This window comes from Staurois parvus, unplaced genomic scaffold (genome assembly GCF_062004578.1).
Source record: "Staurois parvus isolate SC_StPar_1 unplaced genomic scaffold, SC_StPar_1.0 ptg000019l, whole genome shotgun sequence".
Lineage (NCBI taxonomy): Eukaryota > Metazoa > Chordata > Amphibia > Anura > Ranidae > Staurois > Staurois parvus.
Window position 1 is genome coordinate 12,989,331 of NW_028317815.1, and position 19,589 is coordinate 13,008,919.

General features: G+C 38.9%; 1 protein-coding gene across 1 annotated transcript in view; it reads right to left on the reverse strand.

Moving 5' to 3' along the window:
* Positions 1 to 19,589, reverse strand: part of CPNE8 (copine 8) — a 325,161-nt gene that overhangs the window by 164,215 nt on the left and 141,357 nt on the right. The window contains exon 4 of the mRNA XM_089684926.1: positions 14,645 to 14,748. Within this exon, the coding sequence (XP_089541052.1) occupies positions 14,645 to 14,748 (104 nt within the window). The remainder of the gene's footprint in view (positions 1 to 14,644; positions 14,749 to 19,589) is intronic.

Genomic DNA, 19,589 nt, shown 5'->3' on the forward strand with positions numbered 1-19,589 from the left:
ACATCACCCGGTTCTGTCCAATGCATTGCGTCGCAATCACATGACTTCTTCATAGGGACTCAAGCCTGTAAACCAGCATCTACCCAAAAGCCTGTTGCATCTTCCCAGGGCATTAAAGCCTACTTTGAATTCCCAAAAGATTGTCTCTCCCAGCATGCTGCCAAAATGGTGCCAAATTCCCAGGCCAGCCCTACCTTCAACACAGCGGCCCTGCTGCAGACTATCAATCTCAACATCCAAGGCACAGCCACATTTGCAGATGATATTGACTCCTCACCTTCAGGATCAAATGCTCACAGACCTGCTTGAGCTGCCTCCCCACAAGATTCTTCTGGTCCTCATCAGGGAATGCACTGATTCCCCCTGACTACCCAAACCCTGCCACACAGACAACCTATTTCACAGCTGAACCAAATACCACCTTAAACAGCTTATCTACTGCAGGGGAATGCATGGTCCTCAATCCTCCAGACACTCCCAAAGCTGGATCTAGGGAGTCCAGTATTACAAGCAACAATCTGACTGTGGAGCTGAGTTTATTCCTACTACAACTTCACCAACTGCCTAGCCACACGACAGGACATGGACACACTGATTACCTTGTTTCCTAGGCACTGCACCTCCACTGATATCACTCATGAGGTCCACTCTGGCCATGACCCTACTTATACCTACAAGATGGCAGCAACCTCCCAACCCTTACAGAACATGTGTGACACTTTCTGCAGGGCCACCTTAATGTATGGGCATCCCTGGGGTTTGCCCAGGGACCCTGAGTGCATGGGGGCCTCATGATAATCTTGCATTACATCATATTCATCAATTGTCATGGATTTGGTGGGACAATCATGCCTTTCACTAAACTGTCCCAAGATGGTCATGTCCCAGGCAGTGCCCTGCAACCTGTACTGTGCCCTTCTGATTTCTGTATTGTGCCTTCTTAATCCTCTCGTAATGTGCCCTTTGTGATGAATAATCTTTGATTTAAGGCATGATTTCTTATCATTTAAAATCAATTTTATTGAAATTACTAATATGTGTTTAATTCGATCAGCTATTTATACGTCTTGAGAGTAGGTGTAAAAATTGGGGCAAGCTGTTAGGGGGCCCAAGGCATTACCTTTACCCAGGGGTCCATGATGCTAATAAGACAGTCCTGACTTGCTGCACAGAAATCAACACTCTTAGTGCAGATTTGTATTACCTTACAGAACGAATCAAAGGAGAGTAGAGGATGAACTTCAATCATAGGGGTTAACATACTTTTTGCTTAAATTATTACCTAAAATTCTACCATACAAGACATTCAGAGGCACCAAGAAGACCTAGACAATAAGGACCATAGGACCAGTATCGGAAATAAAGACTTGCCTGAAGCTGTGAACTGGGTAGATCTAATAGACACACTACAGGTAATCTTCAATTTCATTTTAAAGGCATGAGATTTTTTTTTTAATCTTAATGCATTCTCTACATTAAGGTAAAAACAACCTTCTATGAACAGTTCCCCCAGTTCCCCCTAAAATACACAGCTGGCTCCTCTTTCAATTCAGCGCTGTGCCGATCTGCAGTAGTGCTTGTCTTCTCTCTTTCTATCTCACAGACCAATGGCTCCTGCTGTTGTCAATCAAATCCTGTGAAGAGAGAGCAAGGGCCGAGCCACACTGTGTATGTCTATAGATGCTGTGAGGGTTAGCTCAGATGCGAATCACCTTCCCTGGGAAAAAGGCAGTCCAGTCTTTCTTAAAAGTCTGACTTGTAGCCAGTTTTATTTAAAAGGTTGCATGGAATATAAACAAAACAAAACAGAAAATAAATCCATACAGGCACTAACTAAACAGCAGAGATTCCTATCTGAAGGTGAAGGCTTTTTTCCAGTCACCAACAAAACAAAATGTTGTGCACACCTTTTCCTTTCTTGTAAATGTTTACATCCACAGCTCTCTCCCAGGTATGACTTCCTGAGTCCCAGGCCAAGAGCAACCTCTTGTTCCAGTCCAGCTTTATTTATTCCACCTGCTGGTGGTCACAAGTGGAAAGGAAAATATGTTTCGGAACCAAACACAGTCAAGGTGGCCCGGAAAACCTGGACCGGATCCCACCTTAGTTTCCTACATATGAAAGCATGTAAGGTGAAACACAGCGCCCCTCAATCACGTTGCCTTTCATAATGTCACAACGCATAAAGCCTGGCTTGGGCGCAAGCCTGCATGAGTGCCCCCCATAGCAAGTGGCTTGCTATGGGGGCACTCAGAGAAGAAAAGGAATGGACAGCACCATTGGGGTAACTCTAGAAGAGGAGATTCGGGGCCACTCTGTATAATACCATTGCACACAGCAGGTAGGTATAACGTTTATTATTTTAATCAAAAATATATACCTTTACAACTGCTTTAACAATAACCTTGGGGACCCTTCTTCTCATCAGACTGAAATAGATAAAACACACTACTCTTTGCTTTCCAAAGGCCCCCCTCAGAACCTAGAGAGGTAATTTGCAGAATCCACTCTTACTGTCTCAAAGAGGACATCATGTGCAAAGCATGCAACATGCAAAATAGTGATTTTAATAAGGCTCAGCTACAGCTGTATCCCTCCAGGTTCAAACTGAAATAATGTAGACTTCTACAACCACTGACTACATTCCGTGATGCTCACATCCCCTACCACTGGGGCTTTCTGTTCAGTATAACCACCTGGAGAAATTGTACATCAAGGGGTCAAAGCAGGAGGTAAGCATTCAATCATATCACGTGGTGGAATTAAACTTTCTCCCCCAAATCACAAAATTAGAAATTCCCTACTCAAATCAAATCAACCTACTAGACCCAATGATATAAGTGACACAGGGTTCCCAGATCGGTCATTTATTCTTTTCAGGGCAGTTTAGCATTCCCAAACATAATAAAATACTAACAGAATAACCTGTGGGGTCTGGCCTCCTGGTCTACTCTACATGCTTTTAATTGATGGACTAAAGTTGTGGTTTTGTGCCAGTTCACCCCAACTCTGTGATGTGGAGCAGTAATGTAGATGTGGAACCATCTAGGTTGCTTCAATTCATGGTGTTCATCAGATGCCTGTGGCAATGTACTAAATGCGCATATATTATTTGACAACAGATTTGTCATTGCTGACCCCTATTTTATTTAAGCCCTCAATTTTGCATAGACAGATGTCTCAGCTGTGGATGTCCAAGGTGTTGATTCACTTTGGACTCCTGGTGGATGTCAGAACTAGAAAAGTATGCTCTTTTTAGCAGCTTCAAGAGAAATCTGATCTGCCAAAACATGCGTTTTATAAATTTATGCCCAGTCACTCTTTGACTCCCTTTAAGGAAATATCACTAGTGGGCCTCTCACACAAAGGACGAATATTTATAAAGTGCTGAATGCTCTCCTTTTTCAAAAATTAAACAAACACTCTTATAATAAAAAATATGAGAAAATTCTGGGGGAGGAGCTACCTCTGGAAAAATGACAAATGATATGGTCCCAGGCACCGAAGAGCTTGATATATACTCTATATATATAAGGAGAATTAATATAAAATAATTTTTCACTGGTACTAGACCACAGAACTTCTCCATGCTATATATTCATTGGGCAATGACAGAACATAGATCCCTTCACCACATCCATTTGTACTGCTCACTCATCAAACCCTACTGGAAGATTGTCCATACTTTAATCCACTAAGTTTTTGATGTCTGAATCCCCTTTTACCCCATATTCTTCCTCCTGCTTCTACCCAGACTAGCTTTTCTAAAGCTGATTAACAGCTATGATTACCTATGTTTACCCCAGCCAGATATCTAACAGCATTAAAATGGAAAGGTGTTGAAACTTCTTCCTTGGAGGAACTCATATATTTTGATCATTTTACTGAGGGCTTTGACTACTCATTATTAAAAAAATATACAGTATATGATAACAATTCATAAAAAAAGTTAGATTCAAGTATCTTATGTCACATGGCAGACTGCTCATTGACAACACACATAGTATGAAACTACCCTATGGGAGGTGTTCTGAGTGTAAAACTATGACTTTAATAACAATAAGTGAAATTAAGCATGCAAATTGAGTAAGGTATAGAAGAGGAAAGAATCTGCAGTAGCATAAATGCCAAGCTAGCTGATTATAAATATTAGTTTGCAACCTTTCAAAAGACAAAGAAAAGTAACTAAAACATTCATAAATTAATGGTATGGTACACAGTGATAACATTTAACAATTAGGTCAAGTAATTGTTTTAGTTTACATCAAGGCCAAAAAAAATCTTTTTAAGCTTCAAGATGACAATAACTGCTACAAAAAAAGTGGGCTTAATAAGTTTATATGCTCTGATTCCCTCACAAGACAGGGGGCTGCAAAAGAAAGCAACCAGCAGAAATTTTGCCCGTGACCCACAAAAGAGTAAAAAATTGTGAGGTGTTGCCAAAGAGGTTGATGAAAACCTGGTTCCTTATAATGACCACCAGCAGTCAAAGCTGTAGCTTGTGGAGTGTCATGGGCTAGTGGAGTTGGTGAACTCTAAGGATGGCATGAGAAGCAACCACTTTGCAGTGCAGATGCAGCCATGACAAGTGTTAAAAAAACAGATGTTAATACAGCTGACAATGATGAAATACGTAACACATTTTTGATTCATAGAGCTGGTTGCCATGTGTAACAGTGAAGGTAATGGTAAACCTGAAGGTAAATTTGATATAATGATTGAGGCTGACCAATGCAGGGAGAAGTGAGGATTCTGTAAAAAATGCTAAGCTAAATAGCGCAGCAAACATTGGCCCCCTAACCCTTTTGTGTCTGGAGCACTATCCCCCGTAGGAGTCACTAGAAGGATGCCCTAGGTTCTTTTCCCAGTAGTTGCCCTGCATCTAGGCACACAATCACAGTCACTCTTTGGCTCAATGAACAGTCCAGGGCTATTATCTTTTTGGTGTTATTTTTAGGTAACTTGGATGGGGTTAGGGGATTGAGTGGGATACTCCAAAACTATGTACAAATAGGGGGACACCTTCTCTTCTGTAAAACTATGAGCCAGCAATGAAGTGTTGTAGCAGCAACTTGATGAGATTATTCTTCCTCTCTGGACAGTCCAAGCAAAGTCATTTTACTGGGAATTAAATATACTAAGCTCTTCAGGACACTGGACACTATGTCCCCTTTACACACAGCTGACTCTCTAAGACCAGAAGGGGTGGCAACAATGCAAAATCTCTAAGATCTTTCACAACTATTTGTACTCAAAAATGTCTTCAGATGATTGGCTGCCTCCTTCCAGTGCCTTCCAGACACTGTCTCCCTGTGATACCAGACTAGATCAACAGATGACAGGCCCCCTCAGCCAGTTCCAGCAACTTCCAGCAAAACCAGGGTCCCAGCTCACCCAGCTGGGACCAAGATGTCCAGCAAGCACATGGCAGGCTTGCCCAGGTGGCAAGACAGTGCCCTTAGGCTGTGATCAGATTGCCTCAGGGACAAGACAGTTCTGTTACAGGTCTCAAACTGTTTACACACTTTCCCAACAACCATTTGTGTGCTCTCGCACAGGTATTGGCTGAGGCAGTATAAATATTTATGCTGCCCATTTGCCTTACTCCACACCTATGTTCCAGAACCACCCAAAGAGTTCTAGATTCCAGGGGGAATAATCAAACTTGCAGCCTGTGAAAAACAGAACAGACCTAAACAATCAAAAACAGCTACACTGATTACAGTGAGCCAAAACTAAATTTACCTAATAACAAAAATGCAGCTGCATTGCATGCAATGAGCCCGAACTAAATTTACCATCTATCTAGGAGTGTGCTTCATTTATAGATGTACAAATACACACTGTACATAGAAATAATTTTGGCTAAAATTCGTATACTGTATATATAGATTTTTATTTTTTTTTACATATAAACACTGTACAGCATACATAAATATTTTAGCTAAAAAGGCTTACATATAAATAACTACAGGCAGTAAACCTTTTTTTAAAAAAACTGCCAGTATAGTTTAAACAATTCAACATACAACCAATCTCAGAACATAAAAAACAAAAAAAAAGAAAACCATAAAAACCAAAGAAATTGTGAAATAAAAAACGTGAAAGTAAACAAAAATGAGATAAAGGGTAGCTGAAAAAAGGATATTAAAAAGTTTAAATAGATTATGCTCCATCATTGTCTTGATACACAGTCTGCACATAATTTAAAATTAATTAGGGATCAGAAAGAGAACTTCAAAGACAAAGGACATAAAAAGCATGGTTCCAACACAAGAAATAATGATAGAATACAGTGGTTTGAAATATGAAAATCACATAGCTCAAGTCTTACGTATACTGCATGGCAAAACATTAAAGAGATAAGAGTATTAAGGAAGCTTCTGCCAAATTCAGTCATCCCTTTTATTCAAATGTTGCAAAATTGTTAAGGTGGTGTTAAGGTGGTGTACCAATTGTTAGTACAGAGGATCATAACGTCTTTTCATGCAAGGGACCACATGTCATTTTTAACATACCCTTGTGTTATTAGCATTTAATTTAGCAAGGGGGTCTGATCTTATTATATTATAAAAACACATACAGCTGATTAGCATATTGGAAACAAAATCTTTGTAGCTATTTCAAATAGAAAATATTTGAAGTACAACTATAATCTTTTATAAACTTGGGAGCTAGCATGATTGCACATTACAAAACATGCTTTGTTTCTTTTAAAGTAACAAGGTTGACCTAGTTTATTATAGGATGTCCATAAAAAGAAGCCCACTCCTGTCAATATTATTTTTGAATTGTGTCTGTAAAATGTACCACTTTACCTGGTGGTGGAGATACATAAATGCCATGTTAACATATACCAATTACATATCATCCTAGTACACTTCAAAATCAGCACTGCACAACTAACAAACAATTTGTTGTTGCACGGAAATTAGAAATATTCTAAATGTCTTTCTCAGATAATTAATCTGCTTCAACAGGAGATTTGTAAGTGGAAGATATACAGTATAGCACGATCTTACAATATACTGTCTATAAGTCCATTTCAATTTGCTTATATGCAATGTATGCAAGTACAGATATTGTATACAGTATATGCTATAGACTTTCCTCCTACAAATCTTTTGATAAGGTCTGCGTAAATTTCAGACTTGTTCTCAATTGCAAGAAAATATTTAACCTCCCCTGTACCTTGAGATTCTAGTTAAAATAATAGCCACATCATCAGTGGCTAAGGTGCACATTTCTTGGCACTCAAATAAACTTAAAATAGAACTAAAGGGCAAACTTTTTTCTTTTGGGTAAATTATGGGAGGCATATAACTCCTGTCAGATTTTATTGTGTGATATTAGTGAGATTTTTCTAAACTTCCAGTTCATTAGCCAAAACAAGAAGTAAGAGGAAATAATCCCTTGAACTTGAGGGAATCCATGATTGTCATCAGGGTCACCAGAACTAGAGTCCTTATTGAAACATTTTCCCTCTATTCCTGTTCTGCTAACAACCCACATTTTGGTATTTTCTTTTACTTTCACTCTCAGTCATAGTAATAAACAGTACAAATAGGGATGGTGATGGAAGCTAATGGGGGCCAGATTGCAATTTAAAAAAGATTAAGTTAGATTGTAAACTCCACGAGCAGGGCCCTCACATTCCTTCTGTACTGAAATGTATTGTAAATGTGCTGTCTCCCTTATATTGTAAAGCGCTGCGCAAACTGCTGGTGCTATATAAATACTGTATAATAATAATAATAATAATCCCTGTCCACTCTATCTAAAACTTGCCTTTTGTTATATTTTCAAATATTTAGCACATTTGTTTAAAAAATGACATGATCTAAAATCATAATCTAGATATCTATAAAGAATATCAAACACAGAATCTACTCTTGAAAAAATGAGAATATCTTGGAGGGTCTAGTTGCATGTACAGTATATGATGAAAAAATAAAGTGAATGGTGCAAACAGGGTATAAAAAGATTAGCAAAGAATAATTTCTATTGTTTCCTAATGATAATGCCATTCTCAACTTCACCCCTCTCCAAGTCTCCAAGGGAAGGTGTTCACACACCTATTAATCAGGTCAGGTGTTTAGGCACACCTTCTATATCAGGGGTGTCAAACTGGCTGCCCTCCAGCTGTTGCAAAACTACAAATCCCATCATGCCTCTGTCTTTGGGAGTCATGCTTGTAACTGTCAATCTTGCAATGCCTCATGGGACTTGTAGTTTGGCAACAGTTGAAGGGCTGCCAGTTTGACACTCATGTTCTATATAGTGAATGCGGAGTAGGTGATTGTGTCCCACTAACCCTTCAGAAGTGAGTTGTACATGAAGCAATCATTGATCATAGATGTCTTTCATCTCTTTTTATTTAGAATATACAGTATGCACAATACAATGTAGCAAGTACAGGAATTATACTCTCTTTTTGAATTTATATCAGTATAAATGTGCTTCATCAGTAAAACTTCCAATGTTAATAAATTGTTTTCAGAAGCTGACAACTCTGTATACCAACAATAGATGGGCCTGACCACTGTAACTAATTTTTTGTATTTGTGTACTCACAAACAAACATTTTGGCCATTGCAGTTAAGATGTGCTACTAAGGGTAACAATAAATACATTCACATATTCCATGCCATGGAAATTTTAATATTCTAGGAATACGGGATTCATAAAAGTACAAGATAAAATTAGTCCCTAGTGGTCTATTTCAACTGGCAGTTTTCTGCTTTCCAAAGATGTAGTCCCAGACTAAATGTAATGAATCTTATGATGCAATCATTAAAACCAATATGAAAACCAGAATCAATGCAGCTCTGTATTTATTAATATATCATTAAAGCCTATGTGCAGTCAAAATAAAAAATAGAAAGGTCAGCACAAGGGATATATTGTACAGTCAGTAGGATGTGATCCTTTTTCTGATGCCTCTTCTATTAGTTGAAATCCTCCTCCGTCCATGCCTTCCCCCACCCCCACCACTGTAACCTTCCAGATAAAGCAGTTATAGCTGAATATTGCTTGGAATCAACCAACCTTATTAATTATCAAACAGTATCCTTTTAAGTCAGAACAATGACCCTGGGGATGCTGGACCATGACGTGCACATTAAACATGGCTAAAAGGGATTCTGCTTGAGGAAATGGAAGAAGACAGTGGATTTAGTCATATTTCATCCTTCCAAAACCAAAATATCAGTTTTAAGGACTACTGTGCCATTAATATATTTTTTACAAATCTGGGTACAACACATATAGTATATATGCCAAGGACAAAACCCCTATCTTTTGTAACATCTAGTTGTTATAATGGCAAAGAGCTCCCATAGACACCAATTTGCATCTAATAAAATATACTGATACATGCATTCATTTTTCTGCAGCAAATGAATATTTACTGAATTAGCAGAATATAGGTTGTGAACATCAATCACCTTCTTTTCTGAGGTCTTTCAAATACTAAGGCATTGTTTAGAGGGTTAGTTAACCCAGAACTGAATTTCCGAATTTCCTAATTTCTAGACCTGTACGCCTGCTTTGGAAATTACAAAAAGGTCCCATTATTCTTGACAGAACAAATTTGTATTAAGACTTTATTACTGGGAAATGAAACAAGACTAGTGGGAGCATCTCTACTGTAGTTAGAGAAGACTCTAATTTGCTTGTTAGCCGCATTGGCATACACACAAAATATGCAAATAAATGTTTTAACTTTAAAATAATGATACGTGAAAGAGAAGAAAAGATTTATCACTATTTATAAGAAACATACCATTCACAGCTTTCCCTTTGACAATTACTGTAGCTGGGGTCTTGCCCTGCATCTCTGCAACTAAATATATATTAAAAAAAAATAGTTTCTACCACAAAGCAACAACATCATGGATGGACCTTTGAGTGAAACACTACATGTTGCTGAGGCCAGACTACATTCATAAAGAGATTTTTTTCTACTTCTACTAATTTCCACCATATTTAAGATATTCTCTTTCCTATACATAGAGACACTAGTGCAATAACAAGTGTATAGACATACTGTAGGTAAAAAATAGCAACTGTGCAAAAGTCTTAATGACTGATGCTTCATCAAATACCCATATGGTGGGATTGCTGCATCAATGCAAAAACTCCACATTGCATTTGATCATTTCTGTTCAAAAGCTGATTAAAAGCTTACTTCTAGGCCATACAGGTATACATCCCCAGATCAGATCAAGAGGGAATTTTAGGCTTTCAGCATGTGAGAGGCAGGGGGGAGATTGCAGTGCCTGACATTACACAACCTGCTGGGATCTGGCTGTGAGGAGGCTTATCCACAAATGTTTTTGACCTGAAGTAATTTTGGTTCAATATATCCAGTGATTGTTGAAGCCTGTGTGTTTGAAGGCTTATAGAAACTCCAGGTGCAGGAGTATCTAATGACATTGAGATAGTGTTAAACATTCACCTTCCACAATGAAAAAGGAAGTCAATACATAGCGGGATTAAGTGATGTTAGAAATCTATTTGGCTGACAATTTTATTCCTAGAGGTTTGAGATGGGAACTGACCCCCAATGATGAGGAAAGATCCCAGGAGGATGATATTAAATAGATATCACTGCTTAACCACTCTAGGTTTGAAATTATGACATTTTTAATGCAATTAAAAAGATGAGATCATTAAAATAAAAGAACACTCTTTGTATGATTAAAAGAATATATAATGGGAAAGCAAACAACATTTATTCGTTAAAACACAGACTGTATAAATTGAAAAAAATAAATATCAAATAGATGTGAAAGATTTAAAAAATGTTTAATCAAAGTAACAAACAGAGAACACAAGGTGGAAGATGAGGAACACAGAACGGATAGTATGTTAAACTGCACACAAAGAATTTTCAACAACATTAATCTAAGAACTATACAGACACTGTCCTTTTTAAGGATCAAAGAGAACATCAAAATTATTATCCAAAGAAAAAGAAGTTTATAGGAAACAGACATATGAGAAAGTATGATTTATATGGAGATGTGCAAAAGTTCATAAGTAGACTAAGCATTAAAAAAAATCTTGAATAAGGAAGGCCCACATAATAAAGTTAATAGCATAAAAGCATGATAAAATTTTACATACGAGTTTGAGAAATAGATCAAACTTTAATCCATCTATGACTCAACTTTGTAATTTAATGTATTTTGAGAACTAGCTTTAGAATTCCATATAACATAAGATAGTAATATTGAAAAATACAGATAAAAGAGTATAATAAACAAAAGTATAATACAGATGATACTCCAACATAATCTAGTGATAAGATCAGATAATACGAGGGGAAGGGTACTAGTTTTACTGACAGACCAGTATATACTTTAGAAGAGGTTAAGAAGATTCTGAGTGATTAGCATACATATGACATCTTATATTGGTCCCCACTGCACCAGGGATGACTATAACATAATTTTTTCCTGATACCCAAAAAAATATAGAGAATCCCCCATGGAGAACTATCATTAGCAGAATAGGATTAGTTACTATGCAAATAGGGGAATATGTTTACTGGTTTTTAAAACCAATTAAAAAAATATTTTCCCCAAATTAAGAGGATTATTCCTCATTTCAGGACACTGGATGGAATCATGCAAATCATAGTGGAATATAACCTAAAATGTTGCAGCCATTCATTCCAAACTGCATTATTTGCATGGTTTCACACACTGTCCTGAAACGAAGGTTTATTTTCACTTATATGTGGCATATGTAATGTAAAGAGACAGGTGAATACATACTGTATTAAGAAGGCTTTACTGTGCTACAAAGTGAGAGTAATTGACATAAAAGGTTTTCATATGTGTGGTAGATGTAAAGGATATAAGAATACTAAAAATGGTAGAAAAATAAAAAATAAAAACAGAGTCTATTAACGGGAACACAGCTATTACAGTTTACCTCTTTTGATAGTAGGTTCATTACATACTAAGAGGGTTATTTACAAAACTAGAGAGGGCAAAATCTGGTGCTGCTCTGCATAGAAACCAATCAGTTTGCAGGTTTAATTGTCAAAACTTAATTGAACAAGCTGAAGTTAGAAAGTGATTGGCTACCATGCACAGCTGCACCAGAATCTGAGTACAGTAACAAATCTTTCCTGTGTTTTCTTAAATGTTGAGATAACGCCAACAAACATTTATTTTATTTAATCAGGGAAGGATAATCATAGCATCCCTGTACATTTCAAGAAATGTCAAAAGTCCGACCCAAGTGAAACTAAGTTTTGGGGGTTGAAAAGAATCAATATAAGACCCCACAGCTTGCCTTAGACATGACACAGAAAGATGGGACAAAGTACAACGTGTACTACTTTGTCCCAAGGGGGAAAGAGCACAGCAATAAAAGATAGAATGAGCCTTTTTTTTGAGGGTGGATTTTTTTAATATATTATTAAAAATACGCTTATGGCAGATGCAGTGGTGTAATGCACGTCTCCACTGGACTCTAGAGCAGTGGAGATGTGTTTTCTGGAGTGATGAATTACGCTTCTCTGTCTGGTAATCCGATGACGTGTCTGGGTTTGCCAGGCTAACGGTACTTGCCTGACTACATTGTGCCACGTGTAAAGTTTGGTGGAGGGGGGATTTTGAATATTCAGGAGTTGGGCGTGGCCCCTTAGTTCCAGTGAAGGGAACTCTTAAGGAGTCAGCATACCAAGACGTTTTGGAAAATTTCATGCTCGCAACTTTGTGGGAACAGTTTGCCTTCCCAGAAGAGTTGAAGCTGTTATAGCTGTAAAAGGGTGGGCCAACTTAATGTTGAGCCATACGGACTAAGACTTGGATGTCATTAAAGTTTATGTGTGTGTAAAGGCAGGTGTCCAAATACTTTTGGCAATATAGTGTATATGTGAGGGATTATATACTGAGTATATGATTGTTTATTTCCATTGGCAATGAAGGAATATGTCTCAGAGGAAACAGAAGACGAATGGGACTGGGGGGACACCACAAAAGAGCTGGATTCACTGACAGGACTGTCAGAAACCCCTTACACACCAGACTCTGCTGGATGTGCCTGCAGGTCAGAGCCTGTCAAGATTTCTACCCGAGCCCCATCACCCAAATCCTTTTCCTCACCCTGGCCTAAGGCCAAAGCCAAATCTACTGATCTGCAGAGGTGGGACATCCGTTCTCCTCAGTCTTGTGTGCATCCAGGACTGGGGGACAAAATGTTTCTGCCTCTTGCAGAGGGAGGTACAGGAAGGGGTGGCCTTGGAATGGGGACTAGATTACCCATATGTCCCTCAGGAAGTTATGGACACAGTTGAGGCAGTCCAGTCCATGGAAATATTACTAGTATCTCAGTCCAGTAGGCTGTCTGTTTTATCTCTTTGCCTGTGGACTATGCTGAACTCTTTGATGCCATATGTGATAGTCTGGAACCATTTTTTAAGGGATTAAGGACTCCAAAGGAAAAAAAGAGAGTTCATTACTAATGTGTTTCTGATGTGCCTTATAACCTAGCCAGTCACTCAGGGTTAGGACAGCACTGTTTGCATATACCGTATTTGTTTTTTTTTTCTCTTACTGTTCTGCAGGTCCCAGGATGTCTATCATTTTCTACATTGAAAACAGAAGAATTGTTGCTGATGAAGGGCCTCCTTCTGGGAGGAGGTGCTTCATCCCTATGTTAATATTCTTGTACATATGGTTATGGTGCTATGTTTATTTTTCCTGCTACCAATTTAGTTTTAGCATCAGTCAGGATGGAAATATTTTGCTGATGTAAATTTTGTACATATACAGAGCTTATATTTTTTACATTGAATATTTATTTGTATTATTTTGTACTTATTGTATCCCCCTTCATAGTTTTTGTACCCTTTTCCCTTCCTGTTTTTGGTATAGGATGCCCTGCTCCTGGGCTAGGAGTCATTTTGTTTTTTGCCCCCAGCCAGCGAGGACATGGCTGTTTTTCAGTGGGGGGGGGGGGTGAATACAACACCATCCTAGTTTAGCTAGGGGGAGCTAGACTCCAATGGTTGGACAGGGGCTGAGCAGTAGCCCAGGTGTAATAACCAGAGAGGGGTCAAATTGTGGTCAGGGCTGAGAGGTTCTGCAGGCCAGCCCCTCTGGAATTCCCCCCTGTTCTAGGGCTTTTGGAGGAAGGCCTCAGAGGCTGTGGGTGGATCTGATGAGTGGCTGGCTGCACTCTTGAGTGCACTAAGCCATGACAACCAGACTTTATTATTTTAATTTGGCATTCCAAAACAGATTTGGCTGGTTGCTATGGATAACTGCACATCACTATTATTTGTACCATTTTTACACACATTTAAATAACTGTGAAAATGCATTGGGGGGCAAATGCGCTATTCACTTTACATGGGAATTTATCCTTAGCTTAGTGCATTAGGTGAAGCTTTTCTAACTTCCATTATCAAAACGTGCAAACAAAAATATTGGTTTTAGTTTTCATTTTCCTTGTACACGATCAAGTATTCTTTGCAAAGACAACTTACATCACATTCACTAAGCTAGGAAAAATTCCCTTGCAAAGTGAACACCTTATTTACCTTATTATTATTTAGTAAATAAACCCCAAAGTATCCTCATCACATTTCTTATAGTAATGCAACACAATTACCATAACTTACAGATCGAACCGCAGATTCTGTCTTTCCTCAAAGAAGTAGTCCATTATAAATTTTTTGACAAAGTCTGGATTTAATGTGTTGTCGATTACTTCTGTCCTGCCATACTGCAGAACAAAAAGATAAATAAAAGTAGAATAATTAATATTAAATAATGACACATGAAACACATTAACATACAGTGTTTGCTGAAAATAAGGTATTCACTTTCTTCATTAAATTCCATCATTAAATTAGTGTTCTCTTAGAATTTTAGTCTAAATAACATTCCAGCGAAAATCAGTTTTAAAAAAATGTATCGGAATTTCATGCATCATTACTGAGAACATTCCCTGGTGACCTTTAGATGGCTGATATACATTAATGCTGAATTAAAAATATTATCAGCAGATGCAAATATTTGGTTATACAAGTGACATTACATAAACCTGTCCAAACGTACAAAAAAAGAGTGTGGTGCAAGCTAATAAATACACGGCATAAAGGTACATATGTTGCTTGGGGGTTTTTAAGAACCATCAACAATAAAACAAAAACAAACAAGACTGACATTTGAAACCATGACATAATAGAACAACCGTGAAATAAAAGCTCAACTCCTTAAAATGGACCTTACTGTTTCAATATTGTTCAGCAGGCATGATAGCTCATTATTTTCTTTAAGTTCTTTCTTACTCTAATACAGTGTTTTTCAACCTTTTTCCAGTCATGGCGCCCTTGAAAAGTATTTTTAGTCACAAGGCACCTCTATCCAAGGCTTGGTTCACATTACTGTGTTACAGTAGCATCCAAAATCTCGCTCATTCCTGACATGCAGACAAATGCTCTGGTCTTTAGGGGTACCCCCATACACTGGCAAACCCGGGGTTCTTTTGAAGTGGTGCAATTTAAAAAAAGGGTCAGGGTAAGGCAGCCCATTGAAGTGAATGGACTGCCCTACACACAGCCACACAGATGTGAACCAAAGGCTTGTTCACCTGTGAGGTTGGAGGGTGGTAAAACCACGCAATTGAGCTGCTTTTACCACCCCCGACTACTCCCCCTTTAGCTGCAGAAGCAGCAGCTGGGGGTATACACATACTGTGGCCGCAGCTGGAAGTATACTTCCAGGCGAATGGGGTTGAACTACAACCACCCCACAACTGTGTGCGCATTGCACATGGTTGTGGTGTGGTGATGCTGCTTTTTACGGGGTTAAAAAAGGTGGTGAGGAGGCAGCATATTGCCTCTTTACCACCTGTCAAATACCTCTAAAAAGCGATCTGAGCATGAACTACTTTTCAGAGGAGCAGCAGTCCTTGCTGCTATTATGAACAAGTCCTAAAAAAGCAGTTCTGAAAGGACAGGAATAGGGGGTCAAGATTAAAAGTAACACACACACACACACATAAAAACAAACACACACATACAAACGCATGTACACACAAACACATGTACATACAAACACATTTACACACATACAAACACATGTACACACACATACATGCACACAGACACACGTACACATGCCTGTTGGTTTTTCAGGCAGACACGATCAGATCATCTATAGCTCTCTATAGAATGGCATGTGTCAGCTGGCATCCGATCTGATCCTGTATGCTAAAAACAGACGAATGGGGATCCATTCCCTATCTGTCTGCAGGATCGGATGACAGTCATGTGGTCCATTTCCATCCGACCACCCCGTAAAACACAGCGGGCAGTGTCTGTGTCCACTCTGCAGCAGTGGAGCGGACACAGACCTGTCATCCACTTGCTCAGCGGAGATATCCCCTGCTGAGCAAGCAAATCAGCTGACGAGTCTGCCCCATTTGAAACAGGCCAAAGAGAATGTATAGTGGTTTTGCACTTCAAATATTTTTTTTATTTGTTATGGTCAGGACTAAAAAAAAAACATAACATTTGGCAATGCAGCTGCCCATTTCTAGGCAAGAGAACTGTCACATGATAGAGGTGGTGTCATTGCCCTCAAAGTTCCCTCTCTAGCCAACATTGGGTATTTAGTAGAAGATGTGATGGTGGCAGGAGTGCACTATGAAGGTGAGTATAACTGGGTTTGGAGTGAGCTTTAAAGAGATTCTGTCACTTTGCTCTTAATAGGCAAGGTGACAGGGTCTCCATAAATATGCATGTAGGAAAAGCATTGCGACACCAATCCTATCCTTGCCTCTCTGTTCCCTGGTACAGTTCCAATCACTGGGGTTGATTTACTAAAGGCAAATAGGCTGTGCACTGCAAGTGCACCGAAAGTGCAGTTGCTCTAGATCTGAGGGGAACATGCAAGGAAAATTAAAAAAAAACAGCATTTTTGCTTGCACATGATTGGATGAAAGAAATCAACAGAGCCTAGCATCATTTCAGAGCTTCCCCTTGGATATAAAGCAACTGTACATGCAGTGCATAGCCTATTTACCTTTAGTAAATTAACCCAACTGTCTCTGCTGGAAAAGGAAGAGAAAGACAATGAACAGATAGGATCTATTTATGCTCATGTCTATGCGAACACTTCTAAGTGAATTTTTTGTTTGCTCTTTGATAAACTAAGGATTTTATGCTATGTGTGATTCTATTTGATTCCACTGACTAGGAAGGAGGAGTGTGCCCTGAAAGGTTCCAACTGGAAAGGCAAGATTTGGATTTATAGCCTATATGACCTATCTAGTTTATACTAATATACAATATAGTGCGAAAAGTATCGGGACGCCTGCCGTTACATGATCTTTAATTGCATCCCAGTCTTAGTCCGTAGGGTTCAATATTGAGTTGGCCCACTCTTTGCAGCTATATCAGCTTCAACTCTTCTGGAAAGGCTGCCCACGAGGTTTAGGACTGTGTCTATAGGAATGTTTGACCATTCTTCCAGAAGCGCATTTGTAAAGTCAGGCACTGGTGTTGGACGAGAAGGCCTGGCTAGCAGTCTCCGCTCTAATTCGCCCCAAAGATGTTCTATCGGGTTGAGGTCAGAATTCTGTGCAGGTCAGTCAAGTTCCTCCACCCCAAACTCGCTCATCAATGTCTTTATGGACCTTGCTTTGTGCACTGATGTGCAGTCATGTTGGAACAGGAAGAGGCCATCCTCAAACTGTTCCTACAAATTTGGGAGCATTAAATTGTCCAAAATGTCTTGGTATGCTGACACCTTAAGACTTCCCTTCACTGGAGCTAAGGAGCCAATCCAAACCCCTGGAAGACAACCCCACACCATAATCCCCGCTCCACCAAACTTTGCACTTGGCACAACGCAGTTAGCAAGTACCATTCACCTGGTAACCGCCAAACCCAGACATGTCCATCAGATTACCAGACAGAGAATCGTGATTCGTGCTCTAATGTCCAGTGGCAGCATGCTTTACATAGTCACACATTTATGGTACTCAAAATCCTTTGAGATGTCATATTAAAATTTTTTTTGATACAATGATGATCTCCTTTTTGTTGTGGATAAAGACTTGGGAGACTTACAGTCTTTTCTGTCTTATTTACACAACAATGATAGGAATTTGCCATTCACTGGAAAGTCGGACGAGAGAGAGATTGTCTTTCTGGATGTCCAATTGACCGGTGAGGACCATACAGTTGCCAAAAGTCTGTATAGGTAACCTCAGTCTGGGAACACCCTCTTGTAAGCCCAATCGGGTCATCCCAAACATGCTATTAAAAGCATTCCTGTTGGACAATTTTTATGTATTCGCCACATTTGCAGCGGTCAACAAGATTTTGACAGGGGGGCTTCTGCTTTATATCAACGTTTTCTACAAAGGGGATATCCCAAATGGATGTTGGATAGAGCATATCATATAGCCAGTTCTAGACTGAGGGAGGATCTACTAAAAAACAAACTACATAGTGGGAGTGGAAATAGGACACATGATAGTACTCATATAAATGATTCTAATAGAAGAAAACTTACTTTTTCCATCTCATTTAGTTTGGAATTTAATGATATCAAGCGCATTTTTACTCGTCATCTCCCTGTCTTATGTGAGAATCAGACATGCGCAGATATTCTTAAGGATGGCATCAGTGTGGTCTCTAAAAGAGCTCCCACTTTAGGTAGCTCCTTGTCTCCCAGTTTCTATAGTCCCACTCAAATAGAATCCACAATGTGGTTGCATTTTAAAGGCAACTATCGCTGTGGTGCGCTCTCTTGTCCATGCTGTGCACATATTATGAAAGGTAATATATTTCACTCTACTGTTAATAACAAAGAATATAATAGTACCTCATTTTTTAATTGCAATACTACTTATGTCATTTATTTGATTACTTGCAAATGTTGTGTCCAGTATGTGGGACGCACAACTAGGCATTTAAGGGATCATTTTTATGAACATTTATATAGCATTGAAAAACATCTTTCCACTAGTGTTGCCCCTCATTTTAACAGCTGTCATGTGTCACACAGATCGGCTGTGCAGGTACAAGTCATTGAAAAAATTCGGCCATCTAAAAGGGGTGGTGACACCTTTCTGTGGTTGTGTAAAAGGGAGGTTTTCTGGATATTTCATTTGAAAACTCGTGTCCCTCAAAGTTTGAATCATGAATCGGACATTACATACTTTTATGATTAGTATTCTGGACCTGTTTTTCTGCACTGCGATGTGTGTGTATATATGTGTAATTTATGCACATGTATGCGCACATGCGTGCACTTGTATACCATCATCATACTAAATGGGTTTTTATATATACACGTTTGTATGCATTGTGCACCCTATATGTGTATATATATATATAGGGTGCACGAAACATACAGTACATTCCACAATAATAATTATTCTATCAAAATTAGTGTCTGCTGCAAATTGCTTCCAGCATTGTTCCTGTTTCTTCTTGCTGGAGGCTTCCATTTTGTTGAAGCCCAGAGTCCCTGAAAAGCAATAGATCTTTAGGCTGTCAGCAGATCGGCCTCTACCTTCGGCACAATGCCAACAGAGAGCAGCTGAGC